Here is a 19,735-nt window from a genome sequence, read left to right as displayed (position 1 = left end):
TGCATTACTTTATGCATTCTCTGTTCTCTTTCTGATATATTTAAAAGCTTTGAATTATAGCTTGATAATCTGAAGGAATGTATTAAAGTAAGATAGAGCCAGATGGATTAGGCCCAAATTGAATATTTGGATATCATAAGACAAATTGATTAAATGCAATCAACAAGATTTTGATTTTATCTTTTGTTACTATTATAATTACTCTAAACATAAAATATATTGGAAAGACTCCAACTTTGGGCAATGCTTATACAGGGGCATCATCTATATGCCCTTGAGATAAGAGAAGGCACACTCAAGGAGACAAGAAATTGTATGAAAATTACCATGAACCTCTTTGTAATTGTCAGTTATAAGCCCAAGCTAAGTAGAAATTTTAACTGTGATAAATAGAGTTTGATCAAAGTTATAGGCAGCCACACTGGGATTCATTGAGGATGACCAGCAAAGTCAAGATAAAGAGAGTTGGTTGATAACAAATAATCAGTGAGATATACATATAAGAGAAGAAATCAAAAACAACATATATAGTTGATGAACTTAAACAAATAAATATAGACTAAATCAGCTCATGGTGATCATATGGTATTATTCTTGTTGTCAAGTCGAGCAGTGGGTGATCGAGCACATAGTGTTCGTGTAAATCCCTGGCCAAGGTAGGTTTAGGGGCATCTTGTTATTGTGATCACTAGAGGTTAGGGTTGCTAGCAATTGGATAGATGGGCTAATGGGAAGGACTCCATAGCCTAGTTGGTTGCATAGCCGACACTCTAACACTAGGATGCTCTATGGTAGGATAGGGGTGTCCCACTTCTAATCTCAGGTAGGGAGGGCCTTTCTCGGTTGAGATTGTACTGGGATACTTAAGGGTCCACGGTTGGGAGGTTAAGCATCTGACAATGCTTCTACTCTCCACCAAATGCCAAAACTTGCACTAAACAGAGATATGATATGCATTCAAGTTATCTTCTTTTTAATAGGTACTTTACTTTTATGTATTTGCATTTTCTGTTGAAGAAATGTTGGTTAATATTGTTCAATCAATTACTCTCTTTCAATGGACTATTTGTTATAACCGTTGACCCCCTTTCATTTGAATACGTAGAGTAGTTGTTATAACTGTTTTTCATGTGAATATGAAAGGTATTGTTTATTTTGTTTATAATTAATTGTTTAATTAGATATGGGAAAAATTAGCTTGTTATAGTGAGTATTAAGGAAGTAGTGGTAGTCATTGCATGGAAGTTATGGAAGAGACTCATAGATCTCAAAGAAAAAGGTCTAGGGAAGCCATAGGGGCTTCAATTAATGTGGATGCAAAAAGAGAAGATGCAGCAACAACAACCTCAATCTATTTGAGCATCATTCCGAAGCCCTTAAAAAATATGCCAAAAGCCCATTTGACCCAAAGAAACCTCTCCTACAATTAGCCACGAAAGTGGACAAGAATAAGATTAAAATACAAGGCGTAGTAGGAAATGTGAGTGCAATATGTCACAAAAATTATTATGGGAGCTGCACTAGAGTTATTGCCATCTTTTATGTCTAGGTGGACAAGGGGTGAAAAGATGTAAATTGATCACAAGAGGAAAAAATTACGAAAGTAATTGGTAAAATACTTGCTTGTTATTAATAGAGACCAGACGGTCAATTTATACAAAAGAATGAGACGATGTTTCCTTAGGAAATGATCGTAAAGAATAGAAACATTCTATTCTAGAGAAAGCAAAAAATAAAGCAAACTAAAGCTAATTATATATTTACAATAGATAACCATTAACTAATAATAGACGACTTATCTATTAATGTAATGCCCTCCCTTAATGGTTAATCTATCTAGAACACCAAGCTGTCCTCTGAATTTGACAAACTTATTAGGACCAAGAGGTTTGGTGAGAATGTCTGCAGTCTAATCTGTGGTAGGAACATACTGCAAATCTATAGTCTCGTCTTTAACCAATTGTCATATGTAATGACAATGAACATCTACATGCTTGGTTCATTCATGGAAGACTGGATTTCGTGCTAACTTGATAATGCCTTCGTCATCAACAAACAAAGTAGTTAGTCTGGCTAGTTACATCTGCATATCCCCAAGCATCCGACGAAGCCAAACAACTTCACATCCTGCCTTAACAGTCCCTTTATATTCGACCTCTATAAAAGAGAGAGAAACTACCCGTTGCTTCTTACTGGTCCATGTGACTGCACCGGATCCCAAACTGAACACATCCAGACGTTGACTTTTTATCATCAATAGAGTCTGCCCAATCTGAATCTATGAACTCATTAAGTTTAGGATTAGAACTTCAAGAGTACAAAAGTCCATAATCTGAAGTGCCCTTCACATAACGAAGCACACACTTTGCTGCCATCCAATGATCAGCCTTAGGAGCTGTCATAAAGCGTGAAATATAGCTGAATGCGAAGCTGATATCAGGCCTAATAGCAGAGAGGTAGGTGAGGCTGCCTACTAGTTGCCTGTATGTAGTATCATCAATGGGAGGAGAATCAAACTTTGTTGATAACTTGAGACCTTTCTCCACAGGTGTAGATGCAGGTTTGCGATCCTGCATACGAAATTTGTCTAATAGGGCCTTGGCATATTTGGACCGAGAGATGAATATACCAGAAGATTGTTGCCAAATTTCAACACCTAAGCAATAATGCATGAGCCCAAGGTCAGTCATATCAAAAGACTGGCATAAATTATGTTTGATTCCCTGAATCAAAAATGTCGAACTGCTAGTGATGATCAAATCACCCATATAAATAACCAAAAGGATGATGTCACTGTCAGTAGTCTTGATGTACAAATTTGAGTCTGAAGAACTCCTCTTGAAGCCTTGATCACTAAGGTACTTATCAATTTTTATGTACCATGCTCGAGGGGGCCTGCTTCAAGCCATAGAGAGCTTTTACCAATCTAAGAACCTGATGGTCTTTACCAACAACCTTGAAACCAGGAGGTTGCGTCATGTAGACCTCTTCATGGAGATCACCATTCAGGAAAGAACTCTTGATGTCCATCTGATGGACCTTCTAGCCAAACTGTGTTGCCACGGCTAGAACTAATCTGATGGTGCTCATCATTGCAGTAGGAGCAAAGGTCTCCTCATAATCAATGCCTTGACACTGAAAAAAGCCCTTCACCACTAAATGAGCTTTGTACTTATCCAAGGTACCATCCAATTTGTATTTGATTTTGTATACCCATTTGCAACCAATGGGTTTCTTCCTTGGTGGAAGATCAGAAAGGTCCCAAGTGTTGTTCTTCAGCAAGCTCTGTTGTTCAGATGTCATGGCCTGTTCCCACTCTGGAATTCCTTTAGTCTCAGAATATGTTTGAGGTTCAAACAACACTGTGAATGTTGGCCATGAGAGCAAAGTTGACAAAATCTGTAGTTCTGCTCTTTTTCTGAATAGTTCTCCCATCAATGAGCTCATCATCATGAAGATCAGCAAGTGTCTTAGCCCACCACTTAGGCCAAATAGGAGAATGACCAACATTAGTACCAGGAGATGCTTGATCAGCAGGATCCTCATCAAAAGAATCTGGATCAAACTCATGTGAAGCATCTACAAAGCGAGGTGATCCTGCAGGAGAAGCTGAAGGTGTCTGTATAGGTATCATTGGTATAACTGGAGCTGCAAGAGCTACTGGAGCCCTCCCACCAAGTGGACCTAATGGAAGCCGAACTCCCAAATCATGAGCCATCATAAGCTAGTTTGTTGGATCAAGAACAGGAGAAACAGGCATAAATGGTCCTCGCTGCTCATCAAAGACTACATCTCGACTATAGATGAGACGAGATGTCTCAACATCGATCAGGCAGTAGGCTTTATGAAGATTGTTATATCTAGCAAGCATGAGTTTCTAACTCTTGGCATCCAACTTGTTGCGTGAACCATCAGGGATCCAAACAAAAGCAAGGGAGCCAAAAACCTTCAGGTGACTGATTCTAGGCTTGCGACCTGACCAGGCTTCTTCTGAAGTTTTACCTTTGACCGCCACTGTGGGTGACCAATTCAACAGATAAACTGCACTGTTAACTGCTTCGGAACATGTTTGTGTTCGAGCATGGAATGAGCCATCTCGGTGATTGTCCTGTTCCAACGTTCAACTACACTGTTCTGTTGTGGCGTGTGGGGTGTGGTTAACTAGCGTTTGATGCCATGTGTATCCAAGAAGCGAGAGAAAGCATTAGAACAAAATTCCCCCCCATTGTTTGATCTAAGAGTAATAATAGATTTCCCAAACTCTTTTTCAACTAAAGTTTAAACTTTTGAAATACAGGAAATGCATTTGATTTCTTTTTAAGGAAATACACTCACATTTTTCTACTGAAATCATCAACAAACAACAGAAAATACCTGGACCCAAGAACAGGAGTGGCCATAGGGCCGCAGATATCAGCATGAACAAGCTAAAGTACCTGAGAAGCTCGCCATGAGTCGCACTGGTAAAAGGTGTGTGATGTTGCTTCCCAGCTTGGCATGCATCACAAACTCCAAGCTGTTGAGTCTGAATCTTTGGCAATCCAAGAACAAGCTCATCCCAAGCAAGCTGTGAGAGATAATGCACATTTAAGTGCCCATAATGCTGATGCCAAAGTATGCTAACAAAAGACCGTCAAGCAGCCATAGCTAAGTCCTGAGAATCACCAAAATTAGTAAGTTTGAAAAGACCATGATCCTCAAGACCCACTGCAACAGTAGACTTAGTCGCCGGATCAATGATGGTGCACTGATGTGAACTGAAGGTGATTGCCAAGTGTGGAGAATGTCGCAGCAACTGACTAACTGAGAGTAGATTTAGTTCCATCCCTGGAATGTAGTACACATCAAGGAATATGAGATTCCTCCCAACAGATTGAATCTGAATGTCGCCTTTACGAACAAACGTGTACTCTTCTCTGCCACCAAAAATAACAGAGTCTAAATAAGGCTGGTAGTCGATAAACCAGTCTCTGTGGTGAGTGAAATGACGAGAGGCACCTGAATCAATGTACTAGGCAGATGACTTCACATGATCTGCAGGTCTTTTAGCCATGAAGGCGTAAAAGGCAAAGTCTGCCTACTCAGTGTGCTTTGCATTGTTCTCTTTGGACTGCGAACCTGATTGCTTAGACTGTGCAGCTAAGCATTTCCAACATTCAACCTTCATGTGTCCAAACTTGTGGCAGTAGTTGCATTGAATGTTCTTCTTTCTGGAACCATCTGATACTAGAGCAGAAGACTTCTGCTAAGATAGCTGCTGAAACTTGCCTTTATCCTTCTGAAAGGATTTCGCAGCAAAGGCTTGCTCTATGGAGGTGCTACCAAACTCTTGTTTCCACTGATCTTGCTGAAGCAGCAGGGTGTAGAGATCAGTGAACTTCAAATCAACACTAGAAAATGTGATGTTGAGAGTCTCGATAAAATGCTCATAGGATTTTGTTAAACTCTGAAGAGTGTTAACCACAATATCCTCTTCCTCCATCTTGCGACCGATAACAAGTAACTAATCACGGATTTCCTGAATCCGATTCAGGTGTGCCTGGAGCGAGGTGCGCTCATCCATGACAATAGAAAACAAAGTGTTTTTTCAGAAAGACGGCTCTACTTTTGTCAGAAGTTTCATGAAGACCTTTGAGATGTGTCCAGATCTCAGCAGTTGTCTTGCCAGATGGAATCTGAGAAAGCTAATCATTAGCCACAGATAATTTGAGAAGCATCACTGCCTCTCGATTATTCAGATCCCATGTATCTTGATCAGGACCCAGAGAAGTCGGATGCTTCATAACACCCAGAACAAGTTAACGAGTGTTCCGATATTCAAAAATTGTGATGATCCACTGCTTCCACGTGCCATAATTTCAACCATTGAATTTGGAGTTATGCTCGAGCTAAATATTGATCAGAGATGCCATGGCACGTTTTTCAATGAAAACTGTGAAAATCTGTGAAGACACGTTCTTTGAGGCAAAAAACGGAAGACCCAAAAAAATTGGAGTGACCTAGAAGAGAGCTTGCAAACCTAGAAGGAATATGTTGTCATTTTTTGGATCCATTGGCTCGAAAATTGAGGCACCCAAAAAAACAGACAACCCAGTTGAGCTCTCGAAAAACCCAAGAATCTTAAATCAAAATATTTTTTCGAACCCAAAAATTAGGGTTTCGGGCAAAACCACATCCGGCAGCAAAACAAGCTCCAAATAATGGTGGAATTGAGAAAAAACGTTGCAGAATCAGACCAAGAACCAGTCGGATTTAGGGCTACAACTGCTGGGTGGAGGTCGCAGCAAAGATTGAGATGAAAATTTGAAGTTTTGGCAAACGTTTTTGGCTGCAAATGCGTAGGAGAATACCTGACGCGAGTTTGAGGAAAATCGCGAGTTGGACTCGATTTTCTCTACAAATCATGTGGAAATCTCAAGCAAACCTCATACACAACAAAGATGTGAGTAATTGTGGTTTGTAGCAGTAGAAAAATGCAGTTTTGGAGCAGTAGAAAAACGCAGTTTTGGAGCAGTAGAAAAACGTTGTTTTGGAGCAGTGAAAAAAAAAACGCGGTTTTGAAGATGAGAGACAGAAAAGACGACCTACAAAAACTTCCAAAATTTCAATTTTTCAATCTCTTGAAACCCTAGTCAAGAACAGGCAGCACCGAACTTCTAAAAAACAAAAATAGTTTCGAAAATTTGAGCAAATAATTTCCAAAAAAATTATAAATTTCTCGATAAAATTTGAAGTACTGGCTTTGATACCATATTACGGAAGTAATTTGTAAAATACTTGCTTGTTATTAATAGAGACCAAACGGTCAATTTATACGAAAAAATGAGACGATGATTCCTTAGGAAATGATCATAAAGAATAGAAACATTCTATTCTAGAGAATAGCAAACTAAAGCTAATTAGATATTCACAATAGAAAACCATTAACTAATAATAGACGACTTATCTATTATTGTAATATGCACATGGAGGGAGAGGGGTTGAAAATGGGGAGTCCAATGTGCAAGCCACTATGCCTATGACTAGCAAAACCCCCACAAACACAACCACTACTAGTAGAGGAAAGGGAAAGAAGACCAAAAGAGAAACTAATGTTGCTGATTTGTTTAGTGTGGCTGCAACACAGAAGGTTGAAGAACCTATTGGTAGGTTCCTTATTGCTCATGGTATACCATTCCATGTGTCACATTCCTCATTTTATAGGCAAATGTGCAAAGATATAAATGTTGTTGGCCCATCATTTGTACCACTTGAAGAGACAAAACTATGCACCACTATCATTGATAAAGAGTATTCAAAAGTAAGTATTTTAATGGAGGATATGAGACAAACATGGATGACTGATGGATGCTCTATCATTACGAATGGGTGGACTGATATCAAACATTGGCCACTCATCAATATTATTGTCACTAGCATAGCATGCTCTTATTTTCTTAGAGCTATTGATTGTACGGAAAAAAAGAAGGACGCATCCTTCCAATTTCAGATTTTGAAGGATGTTATAGAAGAGGTTGGACCTTCAAATGTTGTGCAAGTAGTCACAAATTCAGCTCGGGTGTGTAAGTCAACTAGAATGATGGTGGAGAGTACTTATAGACACATTTTTTGGACCCCATGTGTTCATGCATTGAATAACACCTTGAAAGACAATGGTAAAATTGATTGGATTAAGGCTTTGGTATGTGAGGCTAGAGATGTGCAAATGCTTATTTGCAATCATCACACATCTTTTGCATTATTTAGGATATTTTCAAAGAAAGAATTTCTCAAGCCCATGGAGACTAGATCCACTAGTTACTTCATTTTGTTGGAGAGGATGTTTGAGGTCCAAGAGGCCTTACAATCCATGGTGGTCAATGCGGAGTGGAATATGTGGCATGAATCAAGCACACCCGCACCCTGGATGGAAGAAGTGTGAAAAGCAAATCTTGGATGATAATTGGACCACAATGAGGTACGAAGCTTAAATAAATTAATAATTGTTAATGTTTAAAAAAATTCTGATTTTAGCATTTGCTGATTTATTATTTATGATGTTTCAAATATGTAATTTACTAATCACTAATTGCTTGCATTTTCAAGTACATTTGTTCCTCCATTCATTTCAGATATCAAACATGCTCCTATGACATATAGACTAAATGAACAAACGTGTTTTCCAATTGCTTGACTCGGATAACATTCATTAATGCATACAATCTTTCTTTCAATATGGAGGACCCTTTCAACCCCATAAAATAGCATACAAACCAAGATGAACAACAAAGTTGATTGTCAAGGATTTAACTAGGAACTGTTGAGCCTACAAACTATTAACGGGCTATTAAGTCAAAAGAGAGATATATTCTGGCAAAGATTGTTCACAGTTTGTTAAAAGAATCTGTGTTGTAAAAATGCAGCTTCCATAGATAACATTAGTTATGAAGGTGTAGCAAAACTGAAACCTGCAAAGAGATTAAAACCAGTTTTATTTCCCCTAACGCTGAACTGCCATTATTTTCATAATTCTATTTTTTGGGGGTCAAGATTATACCAGAAATTTTACCCAGTCAGAAGGACAATTTCTCTTTGCTGTAAAAAAGAAATAAAGATGATATGTTCAAAAAACCTGAGCAGGATCCAGAACAAGAAGAAACACTTCTTCATCATGCCTCTTAAGTGACTTGTATCGCCGTTGAATTCCAACTATTGTTCTTGAATGTCCATTATGCTGGAAATACAATGGCCTGATTGCATAACAATAATTCAAACGTTACGGTCAATATTTCAACTCATAAAGACTTTATGTTCATCTATAAGTTTTTTGTATAATAATCAGATATACAAATTAAAATGAAGATAAAATTCTAAAATCATAAATTTCTGCAATTCAGGTGTACATAAATTATAAGCAGAAATTAATCTATCCAAAAGTTCACTAGATGTCTCAATTAAATGAGCCATAGGTACTCACGTTCGTTGGCTGGTGATAATGCATTCCCGAAGCTGACATAGAGGTACTTTCGAATGCATATTTTTGTCCTCCACAAAATAGTTCCAGACCCAATCAACCAATACCTGATGATTGTCAGGTTGACCTTTATAGGATTCTTTAACATTGTTGGTAATATTATTACTACATGCTGTGTCAGTTTCCAGAAACTCGGATAATGAATATATTCCTTTGTCCATACAAACAGAACAAACATGAAAATTCTCTCTCTCTCTACTTGTATATACAGAGCCTCTAATTGGGTAAGTTTTGCAGCCATCACATTCATACTCAAAGTGAAGAAATTTGTGTAAAGGTCCATTTGTATGATTAGTTCGTAGCATCTCTCTACTTCTCCCTTGAACTGCCTGGTTCAATTTTGGAGTATCAGACAAAAAGTTCCTGTTATTAACTGCTTCACATCCGAAGTCAACAATACGTGCTCGAAGGCCAAAAGAACGCAAGAGAGTAGCACATTCAGTTGTCCCAATCCACTTTTTACTTCCATATATCCCAAAATTAAATGATTCAGCACCCATTATATCAAAACCCTTCTTCCAAGCAATCTCTAACCACCTTTGGAGTGATGGAATATCTGGAATAAATCCTGAACCTCCAAATAACATATCTCTTGCCCCAGATATTTGCATCAGGAGGTGGGAGCTTAACATCTGGATGTTTCGCCATCCACAGCCCCATCCCAAGTCTTCTGATCTTGTGCTCTGAAAATGATCAATATGGCCTGAAATTGCACAGCATGTAAGGCCGTGTTCAGCTTCTAAGCAATTCCTCAATAAATTCATCAACCCTTCTTCAATCATGTAAAAGTTACTTTTAGTTTGGCAACTAATTAAACAAGATACTTGACTATAAATATGATCCCCATCCATAATACTCAAAAGGTCTTTCTGTTCTGATACAATCTCAGATGAACAATGCTCCGCAAGCTTATCATCACGCCCCTGCAATTAGCATCCCCAAATAGGCGTAAATCATGCAATAATAAACCATATATTCACAATTAACTTGTATTGACAACAACTGAGGTATTACAAATGTAACCAATTTAAACTCTTTTACAAAAGAGTATAAGTTAAGGAAGAGTTAATACATTTTTTAATTTCATCATAGTGCAAGTATACTTATACCAACCTAGATAGCATGGAAGGCAAGTAAGCACATTCAAAAAATCTAGGGAAAATCTCGCATGTGCAGTCACACCATCTCTATCAGTTCTAGCAGTTATACTAAACGGAGTTGTGATAACCTATAACTCCATAGAGTACCCATCTTTTACCACTAAAAAGCTAAATGCATCCCCTCACAGGATATTTGATGTTAACTCTTGAAAAGAAGCAAAAGAAAATAACACAATTCATTCAAATGTGGCTTTCAAAATAACTTATTGTACAGCAGAAAACACACAGGTACCAATTATAGTTCTTCTTGTGCTTGCCAATTAGATGAAACTACAAGCACACTAAATAAACACGTCAAGGTTTAAAAGCACTCATATGTTCAGATCATTGCAAAGTAGTCTTAATTATGATCAAACTTAGATTTTTTTGCAAATGTCATTATTTTGTTGAAGTCCTCCGTACTGTATACTGCAGAAAAAGAAGTTTGATGCCACAATCTCTCCCGTGACATACAAAATCATTTGAGAGTTATATGAATGTTAAGTGCCACAAAGAATAACAGCAAGAGATGACCATAAATGATCTCCAACATCTTAAGGAAATAAGCGACTGAAAGAAAAAGCACATCAAAAGATCCTAACTAGCAGCATGAACCCATAATAGGTAAACCCTAAATGCCATAAAAGACACCATCATATGATAAAACATGGGAGAGGAAGACTACCCCGAAAGAATAACAGTTCACGGAGATCATGGGTGGAGGCAATTATGACTCATCAACAACTTATCTGAATCTGTAAATATGTAACTTTGTAAATGTGAAGTACATGTGCATAGGCACTTCATTGTTTGTAAAAAGTTAAAACAGATTGAGAGTGGAAGTCAAAATGTCATTTGGTTGGATTTCTCAATTCTACAACTCATCCTCAAATTATTGTTGCATCACGTTTTCTCAGATACATACATGTTCTCAAGAGTTCAAAAGTTAGTGATAGCAGAATAAATATCCCATTCTCTTGTCCATGTGGTACCATAGCCACTTTGTACTTGCATAATTGAGCTTATAAAAACCACCAGCGCAATATTTAAAGCTAGTTTTCCCAACATTACGTTTCTTAGATAAATACTTTAGAGCAATTTAGTGGTGAATATTTTCTCTTCTTTGCACAGAAATTACTAGTATTTTGATGCAATTTACTGTTCATTTTATACAGATTAAATAATAGAAGAAAAGTTGTAATGCATTGCAAACAAATCAACTTAATAGGAGTATATTACTGCATGACATTTTGGTGCCAAAGCGAAGTTTCTTATATAAAATTATTGGTGTAAGAGGTGTGTGTCACTCACTCTCAACTGTTAGGGTGAGAATATGTCAGTGAAACAAAATAACTCTTGGTTCCTTTGTACAATAATAAAAAGTCATTTTTGGCTTCATGGTGCACCACCACCCCTTGACCCCGTAAGGGGCATTTCCCCTTGACCCCATCTTGGGGCGCTACCCCCAAACCCCCATTGAAAAATATGGGGGGAAATTGTGCCGATAAAAGTGGGGAAAGATTAATCTCCATATTAGGCTCCATATAACAACATCCACAGCCCTACAAAGAGGATTCTAAAGGCTTATGTTGGGTTCCACTTCTCAGCTTGCACTCGATGAAACCAATAATGTTATGGGTGCAGCTGATCCCATCGGCCTTAGCTCTATTTGTGAGTCAAGTGATGTCAATGTAGAAAGAGAAGATGAAGAAGAAGAAGATGATGATGTCAATGAAGAAGAAGAACTTGAAACAATAATACTTGAACTTGATGTTATGATTTACTTGAAATTTTTATGTTTTGTATCTTTGATGTTGAACTTGAGCATATGTCAATATGATGCTATGATGGTATGATCATGATCCATGATGCTAAGAATTACAAGTTTATGGGTCTTAAATATTTTTATGATACTATGTGACATTCTAATCTTAACTCATGCTTCTAGGTTTCCTAAATATGTATATACAATTTTTACATGTTTTTGTACTAACAACCCTAAACCCCTTTTCAAAAAATTTTCCATACTAGTGAACTGGTCCTTCTACCTGGACTTTGAACCGGACTTCAGGGACCTAATTTTTATCTAAACTTCGAACCAAACCCAAATTGGCACCCTAGCATACAGACATACATAAGTTGTTTCCATCTTTCTTCTTGATGTATAGTGCAAGCTAATTCTTGCTTCTCACATACCCATTTGCTAAGAACCATTAGCATTTCTTAAATATCATACTATCGGTGCTTGCTTCAAACCATTGAGCACTTTCTTCAACCTATAAACATCCTTATTTTCCTTTCTCTTCACATCATTGTAGCTGATCCAAATATACCTTCTCTTCAATGTATCCATTCAAAAATGCACTAATGGCAATATCAATATTAGTGATATTTTGCTATGAAAAATATCAATTTATGTTATGTTTGTGTACTTGTATATTTGCTTTACCCGTAAGATAAATTTTATTTTCCATTTTATTCTAGGGTAGTTATAAATGGTATGTTACAGGCTTTCTTAACATACAAACCAATGTTTTTTTACCAAGTAGTACTCTAGTTGTAACTTATAAATATCTTTCTTCAAATCACCATGCAGGCAACCTATCCTCGCATCCATTTGTTCAACCTCAAAATTATGCATTGCTACAAGTACTTAAAGAAATCAAATGGATGTCATTTTTGCAACTAGAGAGAAAATATTACCATGATCAATTCCCTTAACTTAGGGATACCCTTTTGCAACCAATTTCACCTTGTACTTTTCAACACTGTCATCTAAAACAATTTTCTTCTTGAACACCCATTTGAATCCAATAATTTTACATTCATCGAGCAAAGGTAGCAAAGCCCACATGTTGTTCTTTAATACCACCATCTCTATCCATGGCATCTTTAGAATTATATACAAACTCCATGCCCATAGCCTCCTTTACAATCCTAGGCTCGTCTAGGTTGGTAATTAAAGAAAAAAAATCTCCAATCAAGGGGAGAGTATCTTTTGGCTAGTGTCAATGCTGAGTTGACGTTCTCAAGATTGCATGTAGCGGTTCTACCTCATCTTACAAACCAAATTTACTACAAAAGCTCTCATCTATGTATACAAATGTGTCTATGTGTGAAGTCCATTGTGGGATTTATGTTTTACTTGCTCGATTCTGTAATTTACCTTAACAACAATTCCTTTTCTTTTTCTACCTATAATAGTGGAAGAAGCCTTAGTTTCTCTAAATATAACACTTTTGTCATACAAAACTCTTTAGGCCACAAAATTCCAAAGCTTGTACCCTTTCACACCAATATTATAACCAATAACCTTTATAAAAATTGGTCTCTAACATTGACTTCTTCTCCCTAGACATGTATGCCTTGCAACCAAAAACTCTCATCTCAATGAGTATTATTTTGTCCAGCCACAACTCCATAGATGTCTTCTCAACAAGTGTTGTAGGAGATCCCTTAACTAGGTAACAAGTCAAGGCAGCCACTACCCAAAAAAATTGCAGTAACTTTTCTCCTTTTTGCAAATCCATTCTATTATTGGGTATGCAAAGTTGTCTTGTGTCATTCTATATAATTATCTTTATTATATCTCTCAAAATCTACTAAACAAAATCACCACCATTTCTAGTCCTCAAATAATTATTGTTTTTACAAGTCGGATTTTCCACAAGATCCTTGAACTCTTTAAAATGATTATTTACTTTGATATTACTTATAAAAATTAGACCCATATCCTATTATAATCATTAATGGAAAACATAATAATATAATATACAAACATAGAAATCAAAGAAACGCTAATAGGACCAAAAACATCACCATACCAGGTCCAAAATCCTAGAAAAATTGTGAGAGCTAGAATAAATTTGCATGCTATCTTACTTTCCATAAAAGTAATGTTACTAAAAACTCTAACTGGAGATTACAAGCATTCAACCCCTCAATGAGGTTTATGATTTCCATGTTCCAAATACCCTTCTCACCAATCTTTCACACCATAACATTGTTTTCTCAGCAAGAAATTTTGTTTCCAAACAATACGCACCCTTAGGTACCTAAAAAGCACAACCATTGAAAGTGAATACAACGCACCTATTTGTTGAAAGTTCTAACAATTAAGATCAAGACAAAAATATTTTCACTAAAATAAAACTATTGCATTGAATTGTCTATTGGTACTTTGCATTACCACTTCCATCATTCACTATCATTTCCCTCATTCCACACACTTGCTTCATCTCGATCCTCACATCAAACCTGAAAAGAAAGAGAAGCCTCGGATCAAAGTTACAAACAAAATCAAGTGCAAGTTAATTATTTTGGAGGAATTTAAAGCATCTTCATGATAAACACTTCTTCAAATATTGTATTCTTGATATGGTTGTTTGGTTTAAGACTTGGGAACTTTGAATTGGAAATCTGGGTTTAGGAATCTGATCTTATCTTTCATAAACTTATCAATAAATTTGCCCATTTTGCAGGAAACTGACCCTTTACAACTTCTGAATTTCACCCTCAATGATCGGGAAAATCCCTTTGGAATCCATATTGAGCCACTTGATCAAATTTGAAATACTTCTTTGATCACGCAATTTGCCCTAATGCTGGAAATTCAGACTTTCATTTTGATTTTAACTTGTCCTTCAATCTGGAAATGGTCCTTGAAACCCTTATGGTCATCCCTGAGAAAATCTCGAAAAGAAATGGATGATGGTATCTGATTCTGATTTTATTTGCCCAGAAATAACCTTATTACTGGAAAAATTGCCTTCAATTTGATTCATTTTCTTCTTTCAACACGTGGACGTTCTTTTCTTGATTTACTCGCCTTACTTTTGATCTGCTTTTATCTGTTATTTTTTATGACACCATATGAAATTCTAAGGATTTCTGATATTAATCATTTAAGCTTTCTGATGCATCTATTCATATAATCGTGCTTTCTAAGATATTCAAATATTCAAGTATTGGTCTAGAACTTTGTCTGTATAACAGCTTCAGTTGCAATAATCTTCAGACAGGTGTCAACTTGCCTTATTCATCGTGCAGGAAATTCTATTGTTTCCCCGCTACTGTTGCTTACGTGGAAAGTTTGGTCTATCCATATCACCGTCACCGCCAAGGAAGAGACTCGGCCAGGTCATAAGCATTATGAGTCGAAAGCTCATGAGACGCTGGAAGAATTCGGTGTTCCTTCTACTGCTTGGGTTGCCTTAACATTTGAGTTTCAAAAGAATGTTATTGATTATGTATGCAAGTTTGTGCGTCAAGGATGAATGGGGCAATGCCTGTATATGTGTGTTGCATAGTATGTGTATGCACAGATGATATATCGATGCCCATGTGGTCACTCACAACTAGAACATGAGTCATGATGCATATGCATACAGGAATATAAAGAAAAGTTGTGAAGCGCTTCTGTGGTTTTTATGTTAATAAGGACTATGATCTCCGTCTGCAAAGTTGTAGTATTCTCTCATGTGTGACTCGATCAATCTTCTGAACAGTCTATTCTTGACTGAGCTTGATTGATTAGTTTTGGTTCATTTTAGATCTGTATATGAGTATCAAAGGATTTTTGTTTCCGTTGTATTTACATTTCTGTGAGAGGGTATTCACATCATTGGTTGTTGGAGATAAATTCAACAATTATGTGTGAATCTCTGGTTATCTCAATGAATATTGAAAGACTTTGTTTGAAGAGTTCTGTAATTTCTTATTTGGATCAATAAAATTCACAGGTTTTAGCGGGTTGGGTTGTTACCCTTTCCCACAATATCTTTTTTGCAGTGTTTGAAATTTGGTTTATTTTGGTTCTATTTCTAACATGGTATTAGAGCCAGGTTTGTGCCTTCATGAACTTCTCTCCCGTGTATAGCCTGAAAGTTCATTATTTTCAATATGGTACTCGGTCTTAATGTTGAAGATCAACTGGGGGGAGCCTCAAACTTTGTATCCTGGAAGTCTAGAATTTTATTAAGTGTTGAAGAAAATTATCTCCTTGATTATGTGCAATCTGAAGTTACAGAGCCAACTGATGAAGCAGCAAAGGCAATCCGGAAGAAGAATAAAATCATGGTGAAGAGGATCATCATTGATTCAATGAAAGATCATCTAGTACCTGCAATCTCTAAGCTGAAATCTGTTAAGGAAATGTATGACTACCTTCACAGCATGTGCAAGGTTAATAACACTCACAAGTCCTTGGCTCTCCGCATGCAACTTCTTCATATCAAAATGAGCAAAGGAGACTCCATTGTTTCCTTCTTTCTGAAAATTTCATAATCAAAGGATCAGTTGGATGCTGTTGGAGAGTCTATTAATGACAAAGACCTTGTCATTTTGGCTATGAATGGTCTCCCACACTCTTGGGGATCATTCATTCAAGGTATCAGTAGTAAAAATGAACTTCCAAACTTTGATAGATTAAGATCATATTGCATTCAATAAGAATGCAGGTTGGAGGCCAGAGAAAATTCTCATAAAAATCATAATGAAGAGGATCAAGTTCTTGCTATACGTACTTATCAGAGAAGAGGAAGGAAAAGAAATTTTATGATAGTTGATGATAAGAATCCGTCCTCTTCTAATTTTAAAAGGAAAAGAACTATGTCCAAAGTGAAATGTTTCAGATGTAATAAATATGATCATTTTGCTACAAATTGCATTGTGAATCTTAATCATCGAGTGGCTGTCACAGATGTGAAAAATTCATCTCCATCCAAGAACTCCAACGATTTTTCTGAAGGCTTTCTTTTGATTTCAGCTTTGTCCAGTAATGTTCGAGCAGCTTGCAATACCTGGTTGATAGATAGTGGTGCTTCTCATCACATTTCAAGCTATAAACAACACCTCAAATTTAGAAGAAAAGGATTCTCACGTGCAAATTATTGGTGATGATGCTTCCTACTCCGTAAAAGGAGCTGGTAATACTTCTTTCAAGTTAAGCTTTGGTATACCTCTTCACCTCACCAATGTTTTATTTGTCCCTGGAATCAAAAGGAATTTAATTTCTATTTCAGCTTTAAAGGATAAAGGATTTAATGTTGCTTTCACAGATGGAAAAGTGGTTGCCTGGAAGAAAAAGTCTGACTTCAACTTAGCTCATGTGATTGGAGTTCGCCATGAAAGTCCTTACAAACTTTCAACGAATGAAATTCAAGTTTTAAATCATGATGCTTCTGATAATAATTTGTTATGGCATAAAAGGTTTGGGCATCTCAACTTCAAATCTCTCTCTTCTATGGATAAGTTGGTTGTAGGTATTCTTAAACTCAGTACTGCCCATGATGGCATTTGCAAAGGATGTGCATTGGGTAAATTCACTAAGAGTCCTTTTCATACAAGTGAAAGTAGAGCTAAGCATGTGTTAGAAATGATTCATTCTAATTTGTGTGGGCCTGTGTCTTCAGCTTCCTTAAGTGGTTTTTGGTATTATGTCACATTTAATGATGACTTCTCTCGCAAGACTTCAATTTTCTCTCTTAAATCCAAGGAATCTAATGAATTGTTATCTAAGTTTAAGGAGTTTAAAGCTCTAGTTGAAAACATTACAGAGAAGAAAATCAAGACACTCAGATCAGACAATGGGGGTGAATTTATTTCTTGTGCATTTCAATTCTTTTGTGTTGAAGCAGGAATTAATAGGTAGTTCTGCATTCCCAAAAATCCTCAACAGAACAGTGTTGCTGAAAGGAAAAACAAAGTCATAATTGACGCTGCTAAAGTCATGCTTTATGATCAAGGTTTGCAGAATTTCCTTTAAGCAGAGGCTTGCAAAACAACATTATACGTTCAAAACAGAAGTCCTCACAAGATTTTAGATAACATGACCCCAGAGGAAAAAATTTCTAGTTCCAAACCTGATGTAAGTCATCTTGAAGTCTTTGGTTCCTCTATTTATATTCATGTTCCCAAAGATAAAAGATCTATATTAGAACCTTCAAGTAAGAAGGGATTTTTTGTTGGTTATAGTGAATCATTGAAAGCTTATAAGATTTACATTTGTTTACCGTACAGGTAAAGAAGTCAACACATACAGACAATAATAGCAGAATAGCAGAATTATATTCGCAATAGTAAATGAATGATTCTTTACAATGATCCCAAATGGGATATAAATACTACTGCCGAACCTTCCCGAAGGAGTCCGTCGGCCACAATTATTCTATCCATTACAAACTATTTACCGCCGGACCGTCGGCTACAGAAACATCGCCGGACCGTCGGCTACAGAATACAAAATACCGCCGAAACCATCCAGTCGGCTAACACCATCCCCCCCAAAAAGAAAAGTCGTCTCCTGACGACTGACAATATCTGAGACAAATTAGCAAAAAATACATTTACAGAGTGACTACAACAAGAGAAATCTGCTTCCGACACATCACTGTCACCTTCGTCCCGTGCCTATAGCCTTGCTAACACAATACTATCTCCTCAAGCTGACCTTGATAGCCACCTGTGTTGCTTTCTCTGTTTTCAATTCCTCGGTACCCTAAGCCAAGTGTCGCTGCACTGCCTCCAACCGGATGATCAGCTCCTCCCGAGCTCTCTACGCATCCACCCAGACAGCCTCACAACCAACACCTGCACCCACTGCCTCTGGTACACAGAAAGTCCATGCCTGCAGCAACTTCAACTCTTCTCAACTGGTTAGACTCCCATGACTGATATCTGCCACGACTGGGGGTCCAGGGGGCAACGCCCCCGGCAGGGTCGAGGGGCAGCGCCCCTCGCCGCCAAGACCAAATTAACACTTCGCAACCCACACAAGAATGCACGGATCACACCATTTCTGTCATTCTCTGCCGATTCTGCACTCTTTCTGGCAACCACGGATACATCCCCTTCCCTTTGGCATCATCTATCACTCATTCTGAACAACTTGAATTTGTCAACATTTTTTTTTTTTTTTTTTTTTTTAGTACTGAACCTCTAACCGGCGCCCGCATCCTACTCCACGACCTTTCTGTCCTCACTTGCGGCCTTCCTGGCGTCGCCCGCGGCGCCAAATGTTTACTGTACAGGTAAAGAAGTCAACACATACAGACAATAATAGCAGAATAGCAGAATTATATTTGCAATAGTAGATGAATGATTCTTTACAGTAATTCCAAACGGGATATAAATACTACTGCCGAACCTTCCCAAAGGAGTCCGTCGGCCACAATTATTCTATCCGTTACAAACTATTTACCGCCGGACCATCGGCTACGGAATACCGAACCATCGGCTACAAAAACATCACCGGACCGTCGGTTACAGAATACAAAATACCGCCGAAACCATCCAGTCGGCTAACAACATTCTAGGTCAAAAGATGATTTCTTGGTGCGGCAAGAAGCAAAAATGTGTTGCCTAAAGCACAGCTACGGCAGAATGTGTGGCAACTTGTACAACATCTCAAGAAGCTGTATGGCTTTGTAAGCTTCTCGGAGGATTATTTAGAGAATCCTTCAATTCTACTATAATTTTTTGTGATAATCAAAGCTGCATAAAAATTTCTATCAATCATGTCTTCCATGACAAGTCCAAACACGTAGAAATCAAATTTCATTACTTGAGAGACACGGTGCTTCAA

At 37.4% G+C, this 19,735-nt stretch overlaps 1 protein-coding gene across 9 annotated transcripts in view; it reads right to left on the bottom strand.

The window, feature by feature from the left end:
* LOC149531029 (Peptidase C78, ubiquitin fold modifier-specific peptidase 1/ 2) overlaps positions 1-19,735 on the bottom strand; it is a 71,518-nt gene that overhangs the window by 32,811 nt on the left and 18,972 nt on the right. For 5 of the 9 annotated variants that reach the window (XM_089810000.1, XM_089809998.1, XM_089809999.1 and 2 more), the window contains 2 exons: positions 8,957-9,936; positions 8,612-8,729 (listed from right to left, as the gene is read on the bottom strand). In XM_089810000.1, the coding sequence (XP_089666126.1) occupies positions 8,612-8,729; positions 8,957-9,936 (1,098 nt within the window). The remainder of the gene's footprint in view (positions 1-8,611; positions 8,730-8,956; positions 9,937-19,735) is intronic. The other 4 variants (XM_089810003.1, XM_089810002.1, XM_089810001.1 and 1 more) reach the window with 1 other exon arrangement.

Source organism: Cupressus sempervirens, chromosome 11, assembly GCF_028749045.1.
Source record: "Cupressus sempervirens isolate cs-2001-9-10 chromosome 11, ASM2874904v1, whole genome shotgun sequence".
Lineage (NCBI taxonomy): Eukaryota > Viridiplantae > Streptophyta > Pinopsida > Cupressales > Cupressaceae > Cupressus > Cupressus sempervirens.
This window is presented reverse-complemented; position numbering and strand designations above follow the sequence as displayed.